Raw genomic sequence first — 20,209 nt, forward strand, 5'->3', positions numbered from 1 at the left:
ATAGTGTCAACAAGGTAAACTCTACATCGGCGTTGACAATATAATTCACTTGAACCAGAAGTGCTCATACACGAGCAAAGCTTACAAAAAGCGTGCGAAGCCGCGGGGAACAGCTAGTAATACATAAAACTATAATTTAAAACGTATGTGACAAGCCCGGAAAATATGTGCATATATCAAGCAGGTATATTCCTTAATATTTAGTAGATTTTCGCGAACTCTTCCCTTAAATTGTCAAAATATTGTTTTGTATGTGCGCGTGTCAATATCAAATCACCTGAATCAATTACCTAATTCAAATCAATTATATGAAAAACATTGTGTAAATGTTAGTAAATTATGTGTGTGTGCGCTGTTTAATAATCAATTATTGGTTGGGTTAATAAATTCATGAAACCAACCATATGTGAATAATAGTTTTTAAATAGATTATATCGTTAATTTTAAGAATAATATTTGCTTAAAGTGCATTTCCTATTACCATATTCGCATATAAAATTTCTAAAAGCATAATTAATTACTCAAAGATTATATTACAATAATAATGTACTGTCTTATCCTTATACTGCAAAATCTCTTAGGATGAAAACTGTATTCAACCCTTTTTAGTACCTATAGTACGCATCTCCCAACTTATCTTTTCTACCATTAGGAATATTTCGTAGGATCTTTGGAAATCGATGTGACTATAACGTCGTTTCCAAATAGAAGCAAATTCGTTTCTTAATATATTTTATACAACTTAATGAGCACCTAACTATGCCAAATGCATAATTGATAAGCAACTAAGAAACACAGTCAATCCAATAGACAGATTTATTTTGTGACGGTGTATTTTAGATTTATAATAAAAACTGAGATCCATAAACCAAACACAATAGAAACGTCAGCTGCTACGTTGACAAACTTATGTTCGCATGGGTGCACCATATCGTGACACTCGAGTAAATGGTCTTCATCAAAAGATTGATATACTAAAGGGAGTACTCTTTACATTTTGAACAAACCACAAATGTGTCATCATTATTGTGCTGGTACCGAGTAAAACTCTTACAGAAATTATAATTTTTCATAATTTGATAATTTTCTACCTTTTTAATGCCGCTCCAAGCTAGCGTAATACACTACATCGTCTTCTGCAACTCAAGAGTGTCTATGGAACATTTCCGCTAGTGCTTAAACTGACTGATAACTACTCATGGTAATTGAAACTTGCAACAAATCACTAATTTACAAGCTAGGGAAGATACATTGATTTAAAATTTAGTACATATAATCGGACACTTAATAAAGGTGAGCATATTAACTTAATTTTAAAACAAAATTTGGTTGTATAAACCATAATATCTCCTTATAAAAAGTTAGTGTACTTAAAGTTTAGATAATTTATCATGCAAATGACACAACAAACTCATATCTATATGGGATAATACCCCTGTGTACTCTAACCGACGCAACGCCAACTTTAGACTCTCTTATTGTTAAGAATAATAAATAAAACATTCTGACGTCGATGGCACTTTGATATATTCTCATGCCACATCAATCTAAATGGTGAATCTATTCTAAAATTACAATAAATGTTAGGAAATAAAATAACTATTTCAAACACGAAGTGTGAACGCCATTCATCATCAAGAACGGCGCAATTAAGTGAATATTCCTCAAGAGTGATATGAGATTAATTAATATAATTTTCAGAACTACAATGAACAATAGAAAGAAATATATTATAAAACCTTCAAGTTCTTTCCTCTGGGTACAGAAAATTTGACACACCTTAGGCCTACACTTTTAGGTAAGTTTTAACATTTATATCACAAGGAAACATAGATTTGTGCTCTACTCAGTGCACTTAATTTTTTCACGCAATAATGTAGATTAGAACTTTTATCTGAAACTTTTTAATACATTCATACTTTTTATTTACAGATCTGTTTCAATTTAAAACATCTCAGTACAATTATGATTTTTTTTAATAAGGGTTCATTTGTCCAATGTATTATTGATATTTGCATGCAACACCAAGCAATAAGTATACTCTCTTTTCGCAGAGCATTAAGAATTGTATTTCCTGTTAGCTCTGTAAACAATGGAATTATTGGAAGAGAAGTCGACTGATATGCGGTTAGTCACTGTTATGTATCAAATATTTTAGATTTAGTTCTAGATAATGGTGAGGTCCATTACTGTATACTGTATATGACAATATTTTTACAACTCAGTTGCATTATGGCTGATTGGCCGCATCAAGTATGAAAGATGTGTTGGAAGAGTTAGGTAATTTAAAAAAATGAAAAGAAAGTTTAAAAATTATAAAGTTTCAAAGGAATGTATCTTAAGATACTACATATAGTATGTCTTTATTTTTTTTTTATAAAAGTTGGTTGTATTATAAAGGCAGTGAACGGGTTATCCTCTTCGCCAACAGATGGTGCTCAACTGTCAAATATCAAAACAAACATGGCTGCCGCGGGTTTGAAGGTTCAGAGTTCCCTGGCACTTGTTTTACGAAACACGATATCAGTTTGGGCTTTGGTGCTATTTTTGTTCTGAGAAGTGCTGGTGTTTTAAATATAGAATGGTTGATCTCATTCCCGAGCGAATTTGGAGCTGGGTGGTGGAAGGATGGAGGAATATGGCCGACTTGGCGGATAAGATTGACGATATGATCTGTACATTTGAAGGAGAGGGTGAAACAACAATGGATACAGTGGCAATGTATATGTTTGGGTGGATGATGTTTGGTTTAGTTGTTTTAGGAATAGGTAAATTTGTTTACGGCAATTTTGTTGCCAATAAAGACCTAAAAACTCAAAATGTAATTGTTGAACCTCCAGTGACTGTTACCAAAAGTGAAAATAGTGTAGTTGATGCTGCAGTAAAGCAACCCCCAAAGGACATTGTTGTTAAATCTTCAGGTGGTGGAAAATATGTACCCCCTACACCGCCTTCTCGTAAAAGGTTAGGTTCCAGATCTGGCAGACCTGTTGTAGGCCCTGCCAAGCCTAAGTCAACAAACCTAATTCACCCTCCTCCAACAGCAACAGGGCCTGAAAGTGAAAGTGTTAAGTGGGTTAATGAGTTATTTTTTTGGCTGTATTCTGACTTAGTGATAGTGAATGAGTTATTAAGTGTTTGGATTCAATCACTAAATGACTTTACCAAGAAATCGGTTGACGAGGTAAGTTTACTTCTAGCTCTACTAAATATGAATTTTAGAACGTAAGCGAGTCATGTATGCCTACCGTATATTGTGCTTAGTTAACCCTTTCAATACCTTCATCCCTTAAACCGAACGTCTTGATAATATGCTACTTTGGATAGTGTTTGTGTAGCCACATTACCTTAAATTCTTCAACATAGGCTAATAAGCGGCCACCATGAAAATTGAGTTAACAAGCTATGGTATTAAATATGGTGTTAATAATATTTATGAGAAATTTTCTCATAAATACCTTAACTATTTATTTATTATTTTTGAATACAAAAACATTCTAATTATGAGTTCAAATAGTTAATTCAAACGAAGTAAAAATCATATGAGTGATGGATGTAACTACATTAACCCTAGAACTGGCGGTCATTTCATCCTGTAGTGTCGGGCTGTTTTGGAGCTTCGCGCCAGGTTTTTTTAAAAAAATTATTAAAAATATAAAATAAAAGCAATATAAATAAGAGTATATATTTTTGTGTTCAGAATTAAACGTAGAATTGCACTATATTGTAAAATTAACCATCAAAAATTTTCTAATAAACACTTTTTTTAATCAAATATAAAATTTACGAAAAATATTTCTTAAATTTGGGGGGGACCATACCTAGCAAATGAAGTTATAGTGAGAAATATTTATAAGTGAGATAGCCATTCTGTGTCAAATTTTATCTAGTTTCAGAAAAACATAAACATTATACACATTTATGAAAGCATCATAAAGCTATAGAACAAAAAGCAGCGATGCGTATAAATTCTGAAAATCGGGTGTACACGTAAGACTTTGGTAAAACAAGTTTTGCTAATACATTTATCTATGAATACATGTTATTTTGCATATTTTATTACTTAGAATAAAATAGAATATACAGTAGTAATGAAATAATTACCATAAATTATTTTTTGAAAAGTAAAAAAAGTTAAATTTTGCCATTATTCAAAAATTTTGCGAAAAATTTTCATTCAGCAAAATATAAAATAGTTGCTAAAGCTTGTACTATATAAAAATTTATTAAATTTATGGTTTTATAAGTAATAGGAAATATTATGTAGTTAGAAAACTATAAATATAACTAAAGATATTGAAAAAATATAGAATAACCCAAACAGTTATTATATATAACCAAAGAAATTACAGGAAATATATATTTTATTGTGAAAACTATCTATTTACCAAAAATAAATAGTTACTTCAGAGCTAAAAGAGTGCTATAAATAACGTTTAGTAAGTGAAAACAATAACAAACTATGTGAAATGAATTTTAGCCAAGTCATTTTGCCATAGCCTACACAAAGCCGGTAATTTCTCAAACATATTTCAGTAAATAGAAATTGATTTATTCTAAAATATATATGTTTACACTACGACGACATCAAACAACACACTACACATTAAATACGACACTAAAACACGCGTAAAACTATTAAAACTTACAAATATCCACAGCTCGGCACGAAAGTGATACAGAACGGCAGCGGCAATATGGCGGTCACAACAAACGGCGTCGCGTTTTCTTTTACGTTCAAAATAACAAGCTTGCTACGTCATAACCATAATACAAAGAGGAATAAAACTCATCTGTTCCTTAGCATTTTTCTTCCCGAATCCAATGGTGCATGAATTATATCGATACGTTACCGGAGTATATTATAAAAAGTAATTATACGAGGGAATGCTTGATCGACAAAATTTTGACGGTTAACACCACAAAAGCGGCATTAACCGACATAATTATGTCGATTAACAGTTCTAGGGTTAATTGACGATGAAAATCCTATATAAATAGTAAATAGGCCTAAGTATTAGTTGAATGGTCTAACAGTAATCTCTCCGGACCAAGAAGGTGCTACCCTGTGGTGGTGGTGACAAACAAAAAACATCCCTCAAGATAGTACCAATCAGTAAAATATAAAATTTCAAAAGGTATATATCAATATGCTGGAGAGCTGAAAGTATTACAAACTTGCTTTTAATCATATTCTACGTAGCAAGGCAAAGAAGTGCCTAAACAGTTTAAATTCACATTTCTTATTAAAATAAAAGCCTTTTCTGTCCATTCTGGCAATAATAAGTAAAGAACAGAAAGGAATTCCTGGAAGTTGATCCAGTAATTTCCCAGAATTATCTTAAGTATTTGATTCTAAATTTTTAGGGTAGAGTACGATAAGTGGACCCGATTTTTATGTCCTTTATTACAATCATCGATACTTTATATATTGAATAAAAGAACTATCAATCGATATCAACATATCTAAAATATTAAATTAAAATCACAGTTTTCAAATTAATACAAATAGTCTAAACAACTACATAATCTCATAAATAAGGAACCATAACTATCAACCAAACGATTAAAAAGACAGGTGACCGGAAAAATGTCATTTAAATAATAAAGAAAACAACCACAAAACCAACATCTGGAAACTAAGAAAGGCACAGTAAATCATCTTTTAGTGTTATTTTGTATAGTATTCTAAAGTTAACTACTTATCTTCTTTTATTTAAAGGAAGTTTCTAATAAAACAAATTGTGTTTAGAAAATGAAATTTTGTACATTTGATGCATATGATTTAGTTATTGCTTAATTTAATTATTATTGGGTTGATTATATCAATAGGTAGGATAGGATAATTAAGTATTGTTTGATAGTGTTGATATAAAAAACTAGGTCCGCTTATCATACTCTATCCAATTTTTACAACTATTTCATAGGCCTAATTTAAATCTAAGAAAAGAACATTGATTTTCAATGTACTAGGAATTTTAGGGTTTTGGAATTTTTTTTTAGTAGGAACTCTGCGTCATGTGGTAATAAGTGTAAAATGTCTTTGCCATGTACAAAATATTATTTAGCCTATAAAAATAACGATAAGGTTGGCTGAACGTTAGCAAAGCCTATCACTCGTGATGTTAGTAAAATGTCCTTCCTATATAGCTGTCTGTCCACAAAATATTTTGTAAACTAACTGCATATATATATAGACTTAAAATTTTGCTTGATGCTTCACATAAATATTTTCAACAGTTCAATTAAGCTGCATGTCACTTCATAGCATTTGGCTGATGATTAGCAAATATTTTAAAATTGGTCTTACGAGTAATCATGATGACAACAAGAAAATAGCAGAATAAATAAATTTGCAAACAATCAGAGTACAATCATAGGCTGAATCACTCAATAGGCTGTGGCAACAGTTTCTCTTTTGTCTGCTGTGTAAAATCGTCTTATCTATGGTTGTCTGTCTTTCTATTTGACCACAGGACATCTTGATAAGGAAATGAGCAATAGATTTGAAACTTTGCATGCATCCAATATCTTGTGTAAACTTTTGTTTGGGGAAATGTTAAGTAGGCCTATGTGTTATTAGTTAAGTAATTTTTCACTAAATATTTTTATGTGTTTCATGTGTATCTTTCATGTGTAACTTACACACATTTAAAGTCTCAAAATCAATTGCATCTTTAAAAAAATAAAAATATATTACTACAAGGTTAAAACTAAATTGGCTATATATATTTATTTATTTATTAATATAACTTAAGGATGAGAGAAATAACAAGTATTGTAACAACACTGTACCCAAATCAACATTATAGTTGTTACTGTTAAGGAAAACCAATAACAAAATACAGGATTCTTTCTTGTTTATTATTTTTTTTAGAACCATGTCGCGAATTTTGTCACAATGTCTTGACAACATCCATGGTGCATGAGATCATCAATCCTGAAGGCGTAGCAATTAACTTCAGAGCTTTTCTGTGTAATTCATGGTAGTAAATCTCCTAACGAACTGTAATGAGAACAGTGAATGAGACTGCAGAGTAAGGAGACAAGTCACCAACTCCATTTTATTCTACTGTCCTTACCAATCTCATTATGTTTCTCATGCTCTAAATCAATTTTACAGATATCATACACTTATTTCTAGATTTTTAAACACATTTCAATAGTCATAACATAATACAGATCAAAAATCAATCATCCAACTTGTGTTTTGTAATGCAGCAGACAGGCTTACAAAGTTATTTATTTATTCAATGTTTTATTAAAATTTCCAGTGACATAGGCAAACATAAGGGCATAATAAATGGGACATTAATTAGGGACAAATGATAAAGAACTGGTATACATAATATGACTCCTGTTTGATTCATTGACGCATGGTGGATCTAGTCAAACTAACTTTTTCCGCTTGAAGCTTGCTGGTTGTCTTATTCGACCTACTGAAGTTCATGTGGTTTCTGCAAGAATTCTGAAGTTTTTTCCAAAATTACTAAGATTTCTACACTGTGAAGGAGTACACTTAATAGTGTATAACTAGAGGTGCCTATCCGTTTCGTTTAGCTGAGTGTTGAATAATGTAATACTCTACAAACACACTTTTGAAATTCATAGAAAGTCTACTCAAACTTATTTAATCATCCCTCAAAATTTAAATTATTCATGGCAACACAAAACTGTTGTGTTTCATTCAGTGATATATACGGTCGTGAGTGTTCCTATGAATGAAGAAAAACAAATAATAAAATACTTAGAAACAAAAAATTGAAAATCCTACAATAACGGATACATTGATGGATAGAAATAAAAACAAAAGAAACAAAGAAGCTGGGTTTGGAAAAGGAAACCTAAGAGTAGTGTGTTTTATACAACACAACACTATATTTAAACCAATCTAAAAGACACTCAATAATCACAAAACTAAAAACCATTTCAGATTAATTAAAATTTACAAAAGATCAAAATTCAAAAGGTCAGTTGGACCAATTTCAAAATTGTATTTCAGTTAAAAAGCAGTGAATATGACAAACATTACTTAGAATCAAACCAGTTGAATTTTTAAATCAAGTTTTAGATAAGGTATTCCAGCTCTAAAATAAAAAATCAAACTAGTTTGAAGTAAAGTTTTGCTGAATATTTAATTACGTTAAATAAACCATTTTCATAAAGGGCTAGACAACAATTTTAAATTTTGAAAACTAAATAGAAAAAAAGAATTACAAATTTTAATTAACTATGAGAAGGATCCCCAAAATTTACTACAATTGTACAAATTAATAGTAATAACCCTGTATTAGAAAAAGTGTACACTAAAAGAAAAACCCACATAAAATTCTACTGACTAAACCCCATAGTTTTATAAAACACACGTAATAGTTTTATTTGTTTATTATATTGTTATTACTAATGGACTCAGTCCTAAAACTAATAAGTAGTAAAATATGATATGTTTAAAAGCTAAAGTAGTTTATTGAATGCATTTTGTAATAAATATTTGTAATATAGCCTGTTCAAGATCATAAAAAAGTTGTAATCCTTTTAATCATTTTTTTGAATGTTGTCTGGAATATAATAGCTATATGGTATTGGCTTGATACTGATAAGTGATATCATAAATCCTTATGGCTTTCTACACAAAAGAGGAGGAGATGGATTGTAGTGCATAGAGTTCTCTTTATTAGCACTCTTGGAAAGTAGACGATTGTATTACACTTGGTGTTGGTAGTCGGGTCCTATCTAAGAAGAAATGCAGTGTATACTCAAGCAAATAACATAGGTTTTCGTTGTGCACGACAACTTGGCTCTATATGTGGTTATCTCAGAGCCCAGAATTCTTCACGGCTCGACTGCTTGAATGAATTTTGCTGAGGAAGCCATATGAACTTCATAGGCAGAATATGATTACCACCTGATCTGCAGGTGCTGTAGAGCATCAGATATTCCTTTCCACATATCCCTACGTATTGGAGAAGTGAAAGTAAAATAAATCAGTATTTTGCATTCCAGTGTCCTTTCTTTCTTTTTTCTGTTTGTTTCTGTTTTTTATGTGCCACATAAAATATATTTTCTATAGTTATATTTCTTATGGTTCTTTTATTCTTGGGCTAAATTCTTTTTGTAATCTTTATGAAATAACTTACCTTGCTTTTTAGACGATCAGCAACCCGCTGAAAGGTTCTTTTAGCTGATGTTACAAATTAATATCTGTTGTGTTACTGCTTAATCGTCTAATCCAATATTAGAAGGAAGAAAATTCAAAAGATTGTGCCAACATTGTTGTTATCAATGAACTAAATGCACAATTTAGTGCATTGTAAATGTATAACCCATAAACAGAGATCCCATTGTTTGTCAAACTTATGAATGTGGAACTAATCTTTTAGTACAGACATCCATGTAGAAATATATCTTGTGACTTTTTCTGTTTTCTTTGTTCTCGGCTGCCAATCCAAAGTCTAGATACTCTTGATAAGCTCCTCTTAGCGTATGTTTGAATAAAAATGATAAATTAGAACTGTATGCCAAAATTCGGCAGGCGAGAGTTTTTAGTCCTTATATTTTCATCTAATTCCAAATTTTGATCTTTGATTTGTAATTTGGTGAGTTATAAGTGCTGCAATTAAAATAAAATCCAACCTCTTTACGCTTTGAATGGTCTTAAAACATGCGTACAGTAAGTAGTAAAATTATGTGACAACTCATGGGGATTTAATATTCAATCAACATAAATTCAGTCCAGCAACCTACACACAACATTGTTCCATTAGGAAGCCCTACACTTAGCAGTTAAAATGTGAAGACAAAACCTTAATGAAGCATGGGATGTAATAGCAGTGTTCATACTAGTATTGGTCTACAGATGGGTTTTCATGAAAAGTAAACTACAGCTTTGAATTGTGAGAAGATGTACTTTGTGTCATCAAATTGATAATGTGTAAGGTCGAGAGTCAGTTGATAAAAAAATCCAGACCAAAGCGTGATTCAACAGAAAGCATGAATTAAGCACTAAACAATGATGAAAACCTTGTAATGCTATATTATTTATTTGACTATTGAATTGAATGTGTTTGATGTTTTATATTATTCCCAGCCTAAATATAATAATTACTCTTAAATTGTTTAATGATTGATTAGGATTTTGTCTTTATAATTTAATGGTTTCTTTGTGTTCATAATTTAATTGTTGTGTTTGAACACATGAAATCATTAAGCGTGTTTCAAGTGTGTGTTCAACTGCATTCAATTTGCAATATTAGTTATTTCTTGTAATGACGTTATTGGATTTGTAATTACTTTTGCAAAAATTCACTATAGTTAAAGTAAACCATTTGTAAAATCCATACAGTATTTATTAAGATCTTCTGAGTAGAATTTGTTACATAGCTGTCACCTTGGAATGGATAAGGCTATAATTTTTAGTTTAAGCCTATGCAAATATACACAAGGATAAGATAAAAATGGATGCAAAGTTGTTTTTTCATTTGTTTTGGTGCTCCCAACTAGAAAAATTATTATCAAAAATAATCTACATATAGTCAAAAAGTCTTTATTAACCACTGATCATTCTTTACCATTGATCATACTATAGAAAAACAAGAATGCATATTAAAAACGAAATAATATTCCAAATTAATATACTTTAAATCACAGGAACAAACTCCAAAATTCTCTGATAAAAGATGTAAAATCATGACTTTTTAAAGAAATGTACTGTAAATAATAAAATTACAATAATGTAAATTTAGTCTATGTATGTGCTCTTAAGTTATTTTGACAACCTAGTTTTAAATAAACAAGACAATATATGATCAGTACATATTAAAACGTGCTGCAATGTTTAAAGTGAAAACATTTTTTATTATGAACGTACGTTGAGTTTATTATATGTCACAGCATTACACTGTCTCTTTATCATTGTTATGTCATAAAGTCATATGCTGTTATGTCATGATATATTGTTGTTTTGTTATTAGACTAGAATCCAAGAGCCAATTTGCGCTGTATAATTGATACACAACCTGGTTTTTCTTGAAATCGATAGAGAAGTTTTCCAAAAAAAGAAATCAATTATCATCCGTCCTAGTTTTGGTGGAGGTTAAAATGGGAGAGTATCAAAAAAGTACAAATATGAAATTTTAATTTTTTTCTCAGACCATATTTTTTTTATTAGTAACCATAATATGTAAGAAATGTTGTATCAGCATCAGCTAACTATGTACAGACTCTATAAAGTAGTTACCTCCAGCCTCTTTATCTAACTGAAGGTGATACAACTAATGTATGTGTTTTTTTGGTATGTTTTAATTGTGTATCAAGCTAGGAAATATGTAATGTAAGTAAAAACATATTGTTTCATATTTTTAACCCTTTCGATATTCTCCATTACAATCCGTACCAAAACTGTCTGCCACAGTTAATATAAGTTTATTAAGGGATTTGGAAATAAAGTATTTTTACCAACAACAGTTTTAAAATGCTTATAAAAAGCTATGTATAAATAGAATTCAATAACATTCACACAAAATTTAGTTTTCATATGTTCTCCTGGCCTTCATGAGAAAAACGGTGATTAGGAAAAAAACACCTAAAGACACAAAAACATAAAACACATTAATAACAAATAAATATTGAAAATAATGTTATGTTACTGCGTGTTAAGAATCTTTTTATCCTAAATACATACATAATTCATGATGAAATTACTTTTTAATTTGATACAAAATTATTGGACCCCATGCTACAAAGTTTGTGGGCGTTGGTCCAATTTGAAACTAAACCAGCTGTTTTGGGAAAATGGAACATTGATTGTGGCAGATTCAAAATTTAATGGCTGCTTCTCCAACAAATCTTCAAAGCAGTTTAAACGCTTTAATTTTTCGAATTTCTTCTATCAGCACATCTTAGCAATGAGATGAACATTACTTTAGCTAACTCAAACATAAATAATTAGATTACAATATTGAAATTTTATATACTACTTGAAATAAATGTTACCCAAGAGGAAATCTTATTAGTCAATGGGATATCCTGTATAAAGCCCAGTGTCGAGGAATAGTATAAAGCATTGTTTATGCTCATCCAACCACCACCAATGGGAAGTCAAGTTTACATACAATGGCTGACGTTGGATGTTCACCGGGCGAATAAGGTCAAGTCATGCCACTGCTGTAGTGGAGTGATGCAGTCTTATCATTTCACATGAATGTACCGGAAATGCACATGAATATACCGAAAATGCTGTTTAGCACTAAATAAAATGCTATACCTAACCGAATCAAGGTATTCTTTCAATTAATGATTGAATTTTTACCAGACTATTTATTTTCTTTTTGAAGAGTATTCCTCAGCATAATTGGTTTAGTAAAAGATATTGCTAAAATCTAAATCTAGAATTATATCCTGGTTTGGTTTTTACTTTAAAATCCATCTTGAGTTTCCAGGATAGATTTTTTTGCATAACTATCTTCAGAACAACTTTTAATTTTTTTTTTTTTGTCATATTTTTGTTCCTAATATTGTCTAAAATCGAATAAATTGTCATTTTTTCCACCTTAACATATATAAACTCAACAATTGCAGTACTTTATGCTTATGTGTTGCTTTCTGGAGTCTCTTGTTACTGGAGTTATTGGAGCGATGAGCATTATCAGTTAAACTAACAGAGCACAAGCGTAGAGTAAACTACACTAATTAAAAAACTATTTATTTTATTTGTACAATTATATATATTTCTATGTTACACCACATAACTTAAATATGTATTTAGTCCATTACGTAATGCAAATTGTTATATTCAAAGCGACTGTAACAACCAAGTTCATTTAATTACATTCACCATACAGTTATCACTTTTATACAAGTTTTAATTGCTCACATTAATTAATAGTAATTACTATTTTAAAATCAAATGGCACGTCTCACAGTCAGTAAAGGAACAAGTATTTTAATTACTTTTCTCAACCCTGTATAAAATAATGAGTTAAGACAGGGTCTTAACTCATTATTTTATACGTTAGGTTACATCTTGGTAGTTTGAAAACTTAAATTATTTTTGTAATGTTATTAAACCATAATTGTCGTATGCCTAAAATATATTTGTATTATATGGATGGAAAATATTAGATAGATACCTACTGTACATTGAATTGCACTGTTTTAGTAAAAAGTATTTATGTTTATATCATTAAATTTATTAAAATTTGTTTCATATTATTTCCGAATTAAGTATTTAAGTAATTGGTATTCAACTTGAAGGATAAGTTGAATTTGAAGTTCCCCTATACTCATGGAAATATCCATAGTTATTTCATTATTAAAACTGTGCAACTTTCAATTCAACTCGGTCACTTGAGATTTTTCACTTCAGACTCAAAGAAACTTAATCTTGTAACGGTAGAAGTCTGTTTATTAGAGAAATCAGCTGGGAGCCGGTGAAGGCTGCTGGGTGTAGAGAGGCCACCAGTCAAGGTCTCATCACCCATAATCAGTAGTGATCTCATTGACTGGTGATTCAAGCTTACTCCATCTGTTGGTCAAGGTCCTAGCCCACGTCCTTGCTCACAGTTAATTTTAAACGTCTTGAAAACACCTGAAACTGGAAATGTCAAATGTTTCAGATTATTTCGAGTATTTCAGGTAATTACGAAAAAGTTTGACACACAAGTATTTCACACTAAAATATGGTTCAGATCTAATTTCTTACCAAAAATTAGTACCAAAAAGTTGTGGAAAATAGAAAATGTTGAATACATTTTTGAAATAATATTTGTCTGCAGCGGTAGTTTAACAATAATATAAGTACCATATTTTAGCTAAATACAGAGTGATACAAAAGTCAGTAGTCAGCCCTGGCATTTCTAGGTGTTGTGACCAATTGAAATAAATATTTGGGGATCTTTGTAGTTAAATCAAAAAATGTTGGAGGGTGGTCCCCCTGGTCCTGAGCCCCTGGGGGGAGGGGGCACACCACCAACTCAAAATTTTCAAATGGTAACCCCCCACATGTGATACATTATTGGAAAGAGAATAGAAAGAGAAACATTTCGTCACAAACCAGAAGTTACTAACTATTACCATTCCAAAATGGTGGACATTGTAACAGATAATTACGAATATTGTTTAGATATATCGTATGTGCATGTCACTGATTAGTATATATTTCATACACTTGTGGATACTTTCCAGAAAAATAAACACAATTACACTAAACATTTAATGTTAAAATTTAAATTGTATTTCCCTACATTATTTTGTTTCTTAAAGTTGGCTGTAAAGTTTGAAATTTTTTAAACGTTAGAAGGTTATTTATTGTTTCATAAACTTCTCCACCATAACAACATTTTGGCAAAATCACTTTATTCATTTAGTTACAATACATACATACGTACTGTACATACTCCAGATATTAACATGTTTGTAAAACCTAATAAAAAATCCCTAAACTGAATAATTTATATTGAAAAATCAACATTCACAGTGATCTGTGGATCATAACAATACCCTCGCATACACTGCAGGAAAGAGGTTAACTTTAGAAAATATAAGAGATGTGGTTACCTTGGAGTACATATACAAGTCATGCGAAGATCCCTCAGAGAACAGTTCATGTAAAGTACGTTTTCAGATAACTGATTCTCTTCACATTGTTCTCGCTAATTTTGATGGGTCTTATAAATTAATCTGAATTCATAACACAATTTTGTTTTATATATCTAACTGATAGTTAGGTTACATGTGTTACTCTGTCACATGTTAAATTGTGACTATCAATTTGTTCACAAATTTATTTATTCTGTGATTTTCTCATTGCCATCATGGGTACCTGAAATGTTTCCTAACGCTCGATGGAGTCATTGAACTCAATGTTGCCTATATATAACTGAGGCTTCATGCAAAATTTTAAGTGTGGACTGACAGAAATTAAATTTTTTCCAGCCCCTCAAGTTAGAGACTTCGCTAACGCTCAGCGAATTAAATATCGGGGAAATTCAAATGTATTAAGTTAGCTGGGTTTGTATGCTGTCTTGTGTTGTTAGGTCCATTGGTCCATAAGTTAATTTGGAGTAATCACTCAATAAATTGAATACTATATAACATTTTGTATTTTGATTGATTTGTATGTAATAATGTGAATTAACAAGGTCTTTGGGGGGGAGGGGGAGGTAAAGTTAGTTTATAGAAGCTTGCAATGGAAAAAGCCATTGCGGAATGGAATATGTGCAATACTTAGAGCTACTGTACTAATTACAAATGTAAATGACCTTATCAGTAAACTGCAGTGCAGTAGGTACCGAAGTGTGAGTGAGTGAGTTTACGAAGTTTGTGATTGCTATGCTGTTATTTATCTGTATTCTATTCTATTTTTATTTTTACATGTTGTCACATGACACCATATGACAGTGACGTTATGATAGATGACATGTTAAATCTCTAAATCTGCACTTGCAAAATGCAATCATAATGCAATTTATTTTATGTATTATATATTTGTTTTTTATTATGAAAAGCTTGTTTACTTCAACTTAATCGTTTCGTAAATGGATGCCATATCTGTGTTTTTATATCTACTTTTAAAGGCAGAAAAGATATTAAGTTATATGCCCTGTTAGTATTTGTATATGCCTAATTTAGTATTTTGTATTGGAGCTTTTTTTAGTATTTCCAATATATAAAATATTGATAATAGCTGATATCAAGGTGTACTTAAATTAAATTCAGTACAAGTGTTCTAAGCAAATACATACTGAATTAAACTCTACTGTTTTATTATGGTTCATTATCTACACTTACATCTTTTCTTGTATTTAAAGAGGGTTCGCTGTATCCTGAAATTCTTTTCAACATTCTCAATTACTTTATTGGCTGAGCTTTATCGAAGCCTATCACTCGTGGGATTGGAAAAATGTAATATCTCTTGTCTGTCTGTCTGTGCACTCGATATCTCGAAAACAAACTGACCTGTAGACATGAAATTGTGCATGAAGCTTCATTTTTATGAGTAACACTGAGTTCAATGATGGTACCTACCACCCCATTGAATTTGGCTGAGCCTTAGCCTAGTGATTATTTTTACAATGGTCTTTCGGGTAACCATAATGGCAGTGAGAAAGTAGCAGAATAAACGTATTGTAAACAGACTCAATAAACATAAGAGATTAAAACATGTGACATATTAACACATATACTCTAACTATCCCAACATGTATATCATTTTATAGTGGCTTTGAGAGTCAATTTTTATTATTAAAAAACTTATATGAAACATAGTTTATTGAACAAAACTCATGTGGCAATATCTGTGAAGAAATATTTCTTATGTAAACTTTTAAATAAGGCTTAAAACTTCTTTTCTTCTAGAATGAGTCATATGATGCGTCATTTTTGTGTCAACTTCTTTTTTGTATGATTGTCATTCTGTCCATCTGTGCGCAGGACATGTCGATAATGAAATGAGCTATAGAATTGAAATTTTGTGTGTAACCTTAGCGAAGCCTGTTAAGACATGTGGGATGGTGTACTTCTGCGTTGTTGCCTTATATATTCAGTTTCCATAGCGTATATACTCAATTTATTTTCTTATACCAAAGTTCAGTTTGACTAAAATAATGTACAACATATTCCTATACATTTCAGTTTTATTGGCTGAACATTAGTGAAGCTTATCGCTTGAGGTGCTGGAAAATTGAGCTTCTGTCTGTCTTACTGTCCACACCAGTATCTCATAAAAGAACTGACTTATATAGACTTGAAAGATTTTGAAAAGCTTCATTTCTTTAGGCAACATTGAGTTCGATGAAGGTGCATGTCACTCCATGGCATTTGGCTGAGAGTTAGCAAATATTTTTACATTGGTCTTATAGGTAACTGTGATAGCAATGATAAATAGAATAATAAATAGTTTGTAAACAAACTGAGTATAATCACGTGACATTTTCATCCATAGAATAAGAAGAAAAAATAATAGAGTGGAAAGTCAGCGCTAAAAGTATATAACAAAATTTGATTTCAGTACATTCTTGCGTTGTAGTACCCTCCCTAGCTCACCGGAACTTTTACTATTTGAATACCGCTGTGAAACATAACACAATAAAAAAAATGTGAATGTATCATGTGGAAAGATACTGCGAGAAAAATTTCATGTGTTACTTTAAATTTTGTACGAAGCTTCATTTTTACAAAGACAAGAATGAGTTCCACAATGGTGCATGTCCAACCGTGGCATTTAGGTGAGGGTCATTGAAGTTTATCAGTCGGTCGTCTGACATAGTTTCTCTTTTATCTGGCATGGTGATGTAAAATTGTTGTTTTTTGTTGAGGTTTAGTGGTAGAGAGGGCCCCAACTCCACCTCTTTAATAAAGGCATTTTTCATTTTATTTAATTTTCTGTATGATTGCCTCTCTGCAGGCTGTATCTGTCTGCAGGACATCTCAAGAATTAAATGAGTTGTAAATTTGAAATTTTACAAGCAGTCTCAATGAAGCCTGTCGTGCGTCTAGTCTAGTGTAGCATAATCCTAACTTTTATTAGAAAAACTTACACTAAGCTTAAAAAAGTTCCGCCGCTGGAAGGTGTCAAATTGTCATTTGGAGTCCAGTTGATATCCCTTAATTCAACCAGGTTGAAATTATATTTCTTTATTTGTGTTGACTGGGAACCTGCCCAGATGCTGTAATCAGTCCTGTTAACCTTAGATCTTCGAAATGCCTGGCTTCTAAATATCTGAATTTGAACACTTCACTATGAATGCCTGTGTGTGATGGTTTTCTTCTATTTTGGATTATAAAAATAACGTGACAGCAGAAGATATCAAAGTTCGAGAGAAACATACAAAATTAGTTTATTAAGGAATTCAAAACAATATAATGTACAACTATATTAGAAGTAGTAATGTAAAATGTTCAAAATCCATAAATACCCAGGTATTCATGTATGGCACAACAACATTTATTCTGTGTATTTATTTTTACAAACATAATGTATTAATTTGTGTAAATGTTTAGACAGATATTGTAGAAGTTGTTTGGCAAAAAGAATCTTAAGAAAAAGTTCTTTATTAGTCATCTTTTTATAATCACTTCCTTCAGTATACCCTCCATCCATCATGTTTTCCAATCAACTCCTAGCTTAATTACCTTCTGTTCAATAATTGAGTTGATAATTATTGAACTATCTATTGATAATTATTATCAGTAATGTTAGGTCACTTTAACCTACAAAACTATTTTTAACTATAAAAAAATGTAGAATAAAATGTATTTTTAAAAGTAGTTTTTTTGTTTTGACTGTAGTAACTACCAAAAGCAGTTAAAATTAAAAGAATACTTGTTTTAATTCCTTGATTTTGTGTGCTTAAAATTGCTTTGGGCAATGTCTGTATAAATTCCCAATGAGCATTTGCCCAACCCATGTCACAATTTGAACACAACTCCAATACACTTTTATAATAATTGTTCAACTTAGTCTAAACTATTTGAATGAAATACAGGTTTAGTTGTACTCAGTACGTAACTACTAACTTTCATGTGTTGAATGTTGCAGCATGGCGTGGGTGCAGAGTTTGTCCGAGTGCTCGGCGAGACACAGACCCCTGTCCTGAGCAACGTGTTCTGCGAGTGTGCTCCAAATGATGATGTGGTCAGTATAATTGATGAGTATTCACTAATATAAAAGTAATCCAAAAACAACTACATTTCAGTAAGAGAGATTAGGATTAATGATTGCTTACTTACCATTTCTTATTTGGTTGGATTCTCTGGTTTGTAGATATTGAAATACTAAGGTTTAACATAAGGCCATTTTTTTCCTGTTGGGCTTGGCCCTCGCCAACAATGCACCTTCATGTTCTTCTATTTTGACTTGGTATTGATGGGAGTGCCGATGGTCAAGCGGTCTAAGACATTGAGTCTGAGTTAGAGATAGTGCAGGTTTGAATCCTGTCTGTGACCGTTGCACTTTTTATCAGTACCATCGACCTTGTACTGTATCCACTCTCTCCCATATTTTGTTTTGATAAGATCCTCGCACATGCCAGTGACCCTTGAGGATGGGCAGAGTATGGCTTAAAAGGAGATCGGCCACCTTAAAAAAGAAAAACTTATTCCAAGATCTTTTTCAATTTTCCTCAGTTCTGCTCTTGTTTGATCTCATTCTTGATTCCTACCCACACTCTTCACATGACAAATTCCTCCTCCTCCCTTTGTGTAACACAGTCCAGCCATCGTAATCTCTTGTTTCTTATAAGGGCAACATCTTGTTTGAAATACAGTTTTGTTTCTATGGTGGAAACGTCCCCGAGCGTTCTGCAATCTGAGTGATGTGCCTTTGGGTGATCCTGAAATGCATGAGCACACTGTCTGGCACTTGGCACTACCTGAGCGCCAACAGGCTGTATCGTTGTGCCGTCACTGACTAGCTATTGCACATAGTCTGAATGGTTTAGAACCATCATTTCCATTCCATAAGTCACTGACTCCACTCGGAAATGAAAAACTTGTGGAAAGAGACAAGATTGCTCTCGTACTCCATGTTTTGATCTTAACAGATCTCTTCAGATGGAGTGGGTAACTGATTGCAGTGATTTATCCTACGACACAGCTTTCAGATTGCAGAAAGTTTGGGATTGGTGTGAAGGGACAAGAATTTGTAACATTGAACATCTTGTTCCTAGTTCAAGTCTCTTAGTTCCCTATTCTTCATTCCTATTCTTCTTAAACAGGGCCATACAGTCTTCTCAATATTTTATTTTTGAAACAAATTTAATTTTATGGGATTTTCCTTGCCCACAATTCTGATCCATACAGTAGAACAGGTTGAATCCATTGCCTGGTTCTAGTAGCTTACTTGTTAGTAGCTTGTATCACTCTCCAGTAGCTTCTGTCTGCTGCAGCTATCCTGAGGTGTATATCAGTATTGTCTGTTGTTACTCTTGAAGATTAACCTAAGCTATTTAAATCGTAAAGATATCCAGTATCACAATTGATTCTCTTCAGGCATTCTACGTGTATTCATATATTGGGGTTTTCGTCATTAACTGATATTAATTAGCCTATACAAAATACTAATAAGTGGACTAAAAAGGGTAAGTCTAGTTGTGGGGATTCAGCAAATAGAAAAGCAGTATATACTTTGAAGGTGAAAAAAAGAATGAAAACTGACAACGTGAGACAAAGAACTTCAGCTTGTTGTTTCTTTTAGGACCAATTAAATTAAATT

At 31.6% G+C, this 20,209-nt stretch overlaps 1 protein-coding gene across 21 annotated transcripts in view; it reads left to right on the forward strand.

Annotated features, from left to right (window-relative positions):
• The first annotated feature begins 2,460 nt into the window (after window positions 1–2,460).
• Window positions 2,461–20,209, forward strand: part of LOC124364163 — a 125,173-nt gene continuing 107,424 nt past the window's right edge. For all 21 annotated transcript variants that reach the window (XR_006922581.1, XM_046819419.1, XM_046819420.1 and 18 more), the window contains exons 1-2: window positions 2,461–3,184; window positions 18,536–18,631. Coding sequence is in view for 20 of the 21 variants with exons in the window: in XM_046819419.1 (XP_046675375.1) it covers window positions 2,582–3,184; window positions 18,536–18,631 (699 nt within the window). In the remaining variant the exon portion in view is untranslated. The remainder of the gene's footprint in view (window positions 3,185–18,535; window positions 18,632–20,209) is intronic.

Source organism: Homalodisca vitripennis, chromosome 6, assembly GCF_021130785.1.
Source record: "Homalodisca vitripennis isolate AUS2020 chromosome 6, UT_GWSS_2.1, whole genome shotgun sequence".
NCBI classification, from domain to species: Eukaryota; Metazoa; Arthropoda; class Insecta; order Hemiptera; family Cicadellidae; genus Homalodisca; species Homalodisca vitripennis.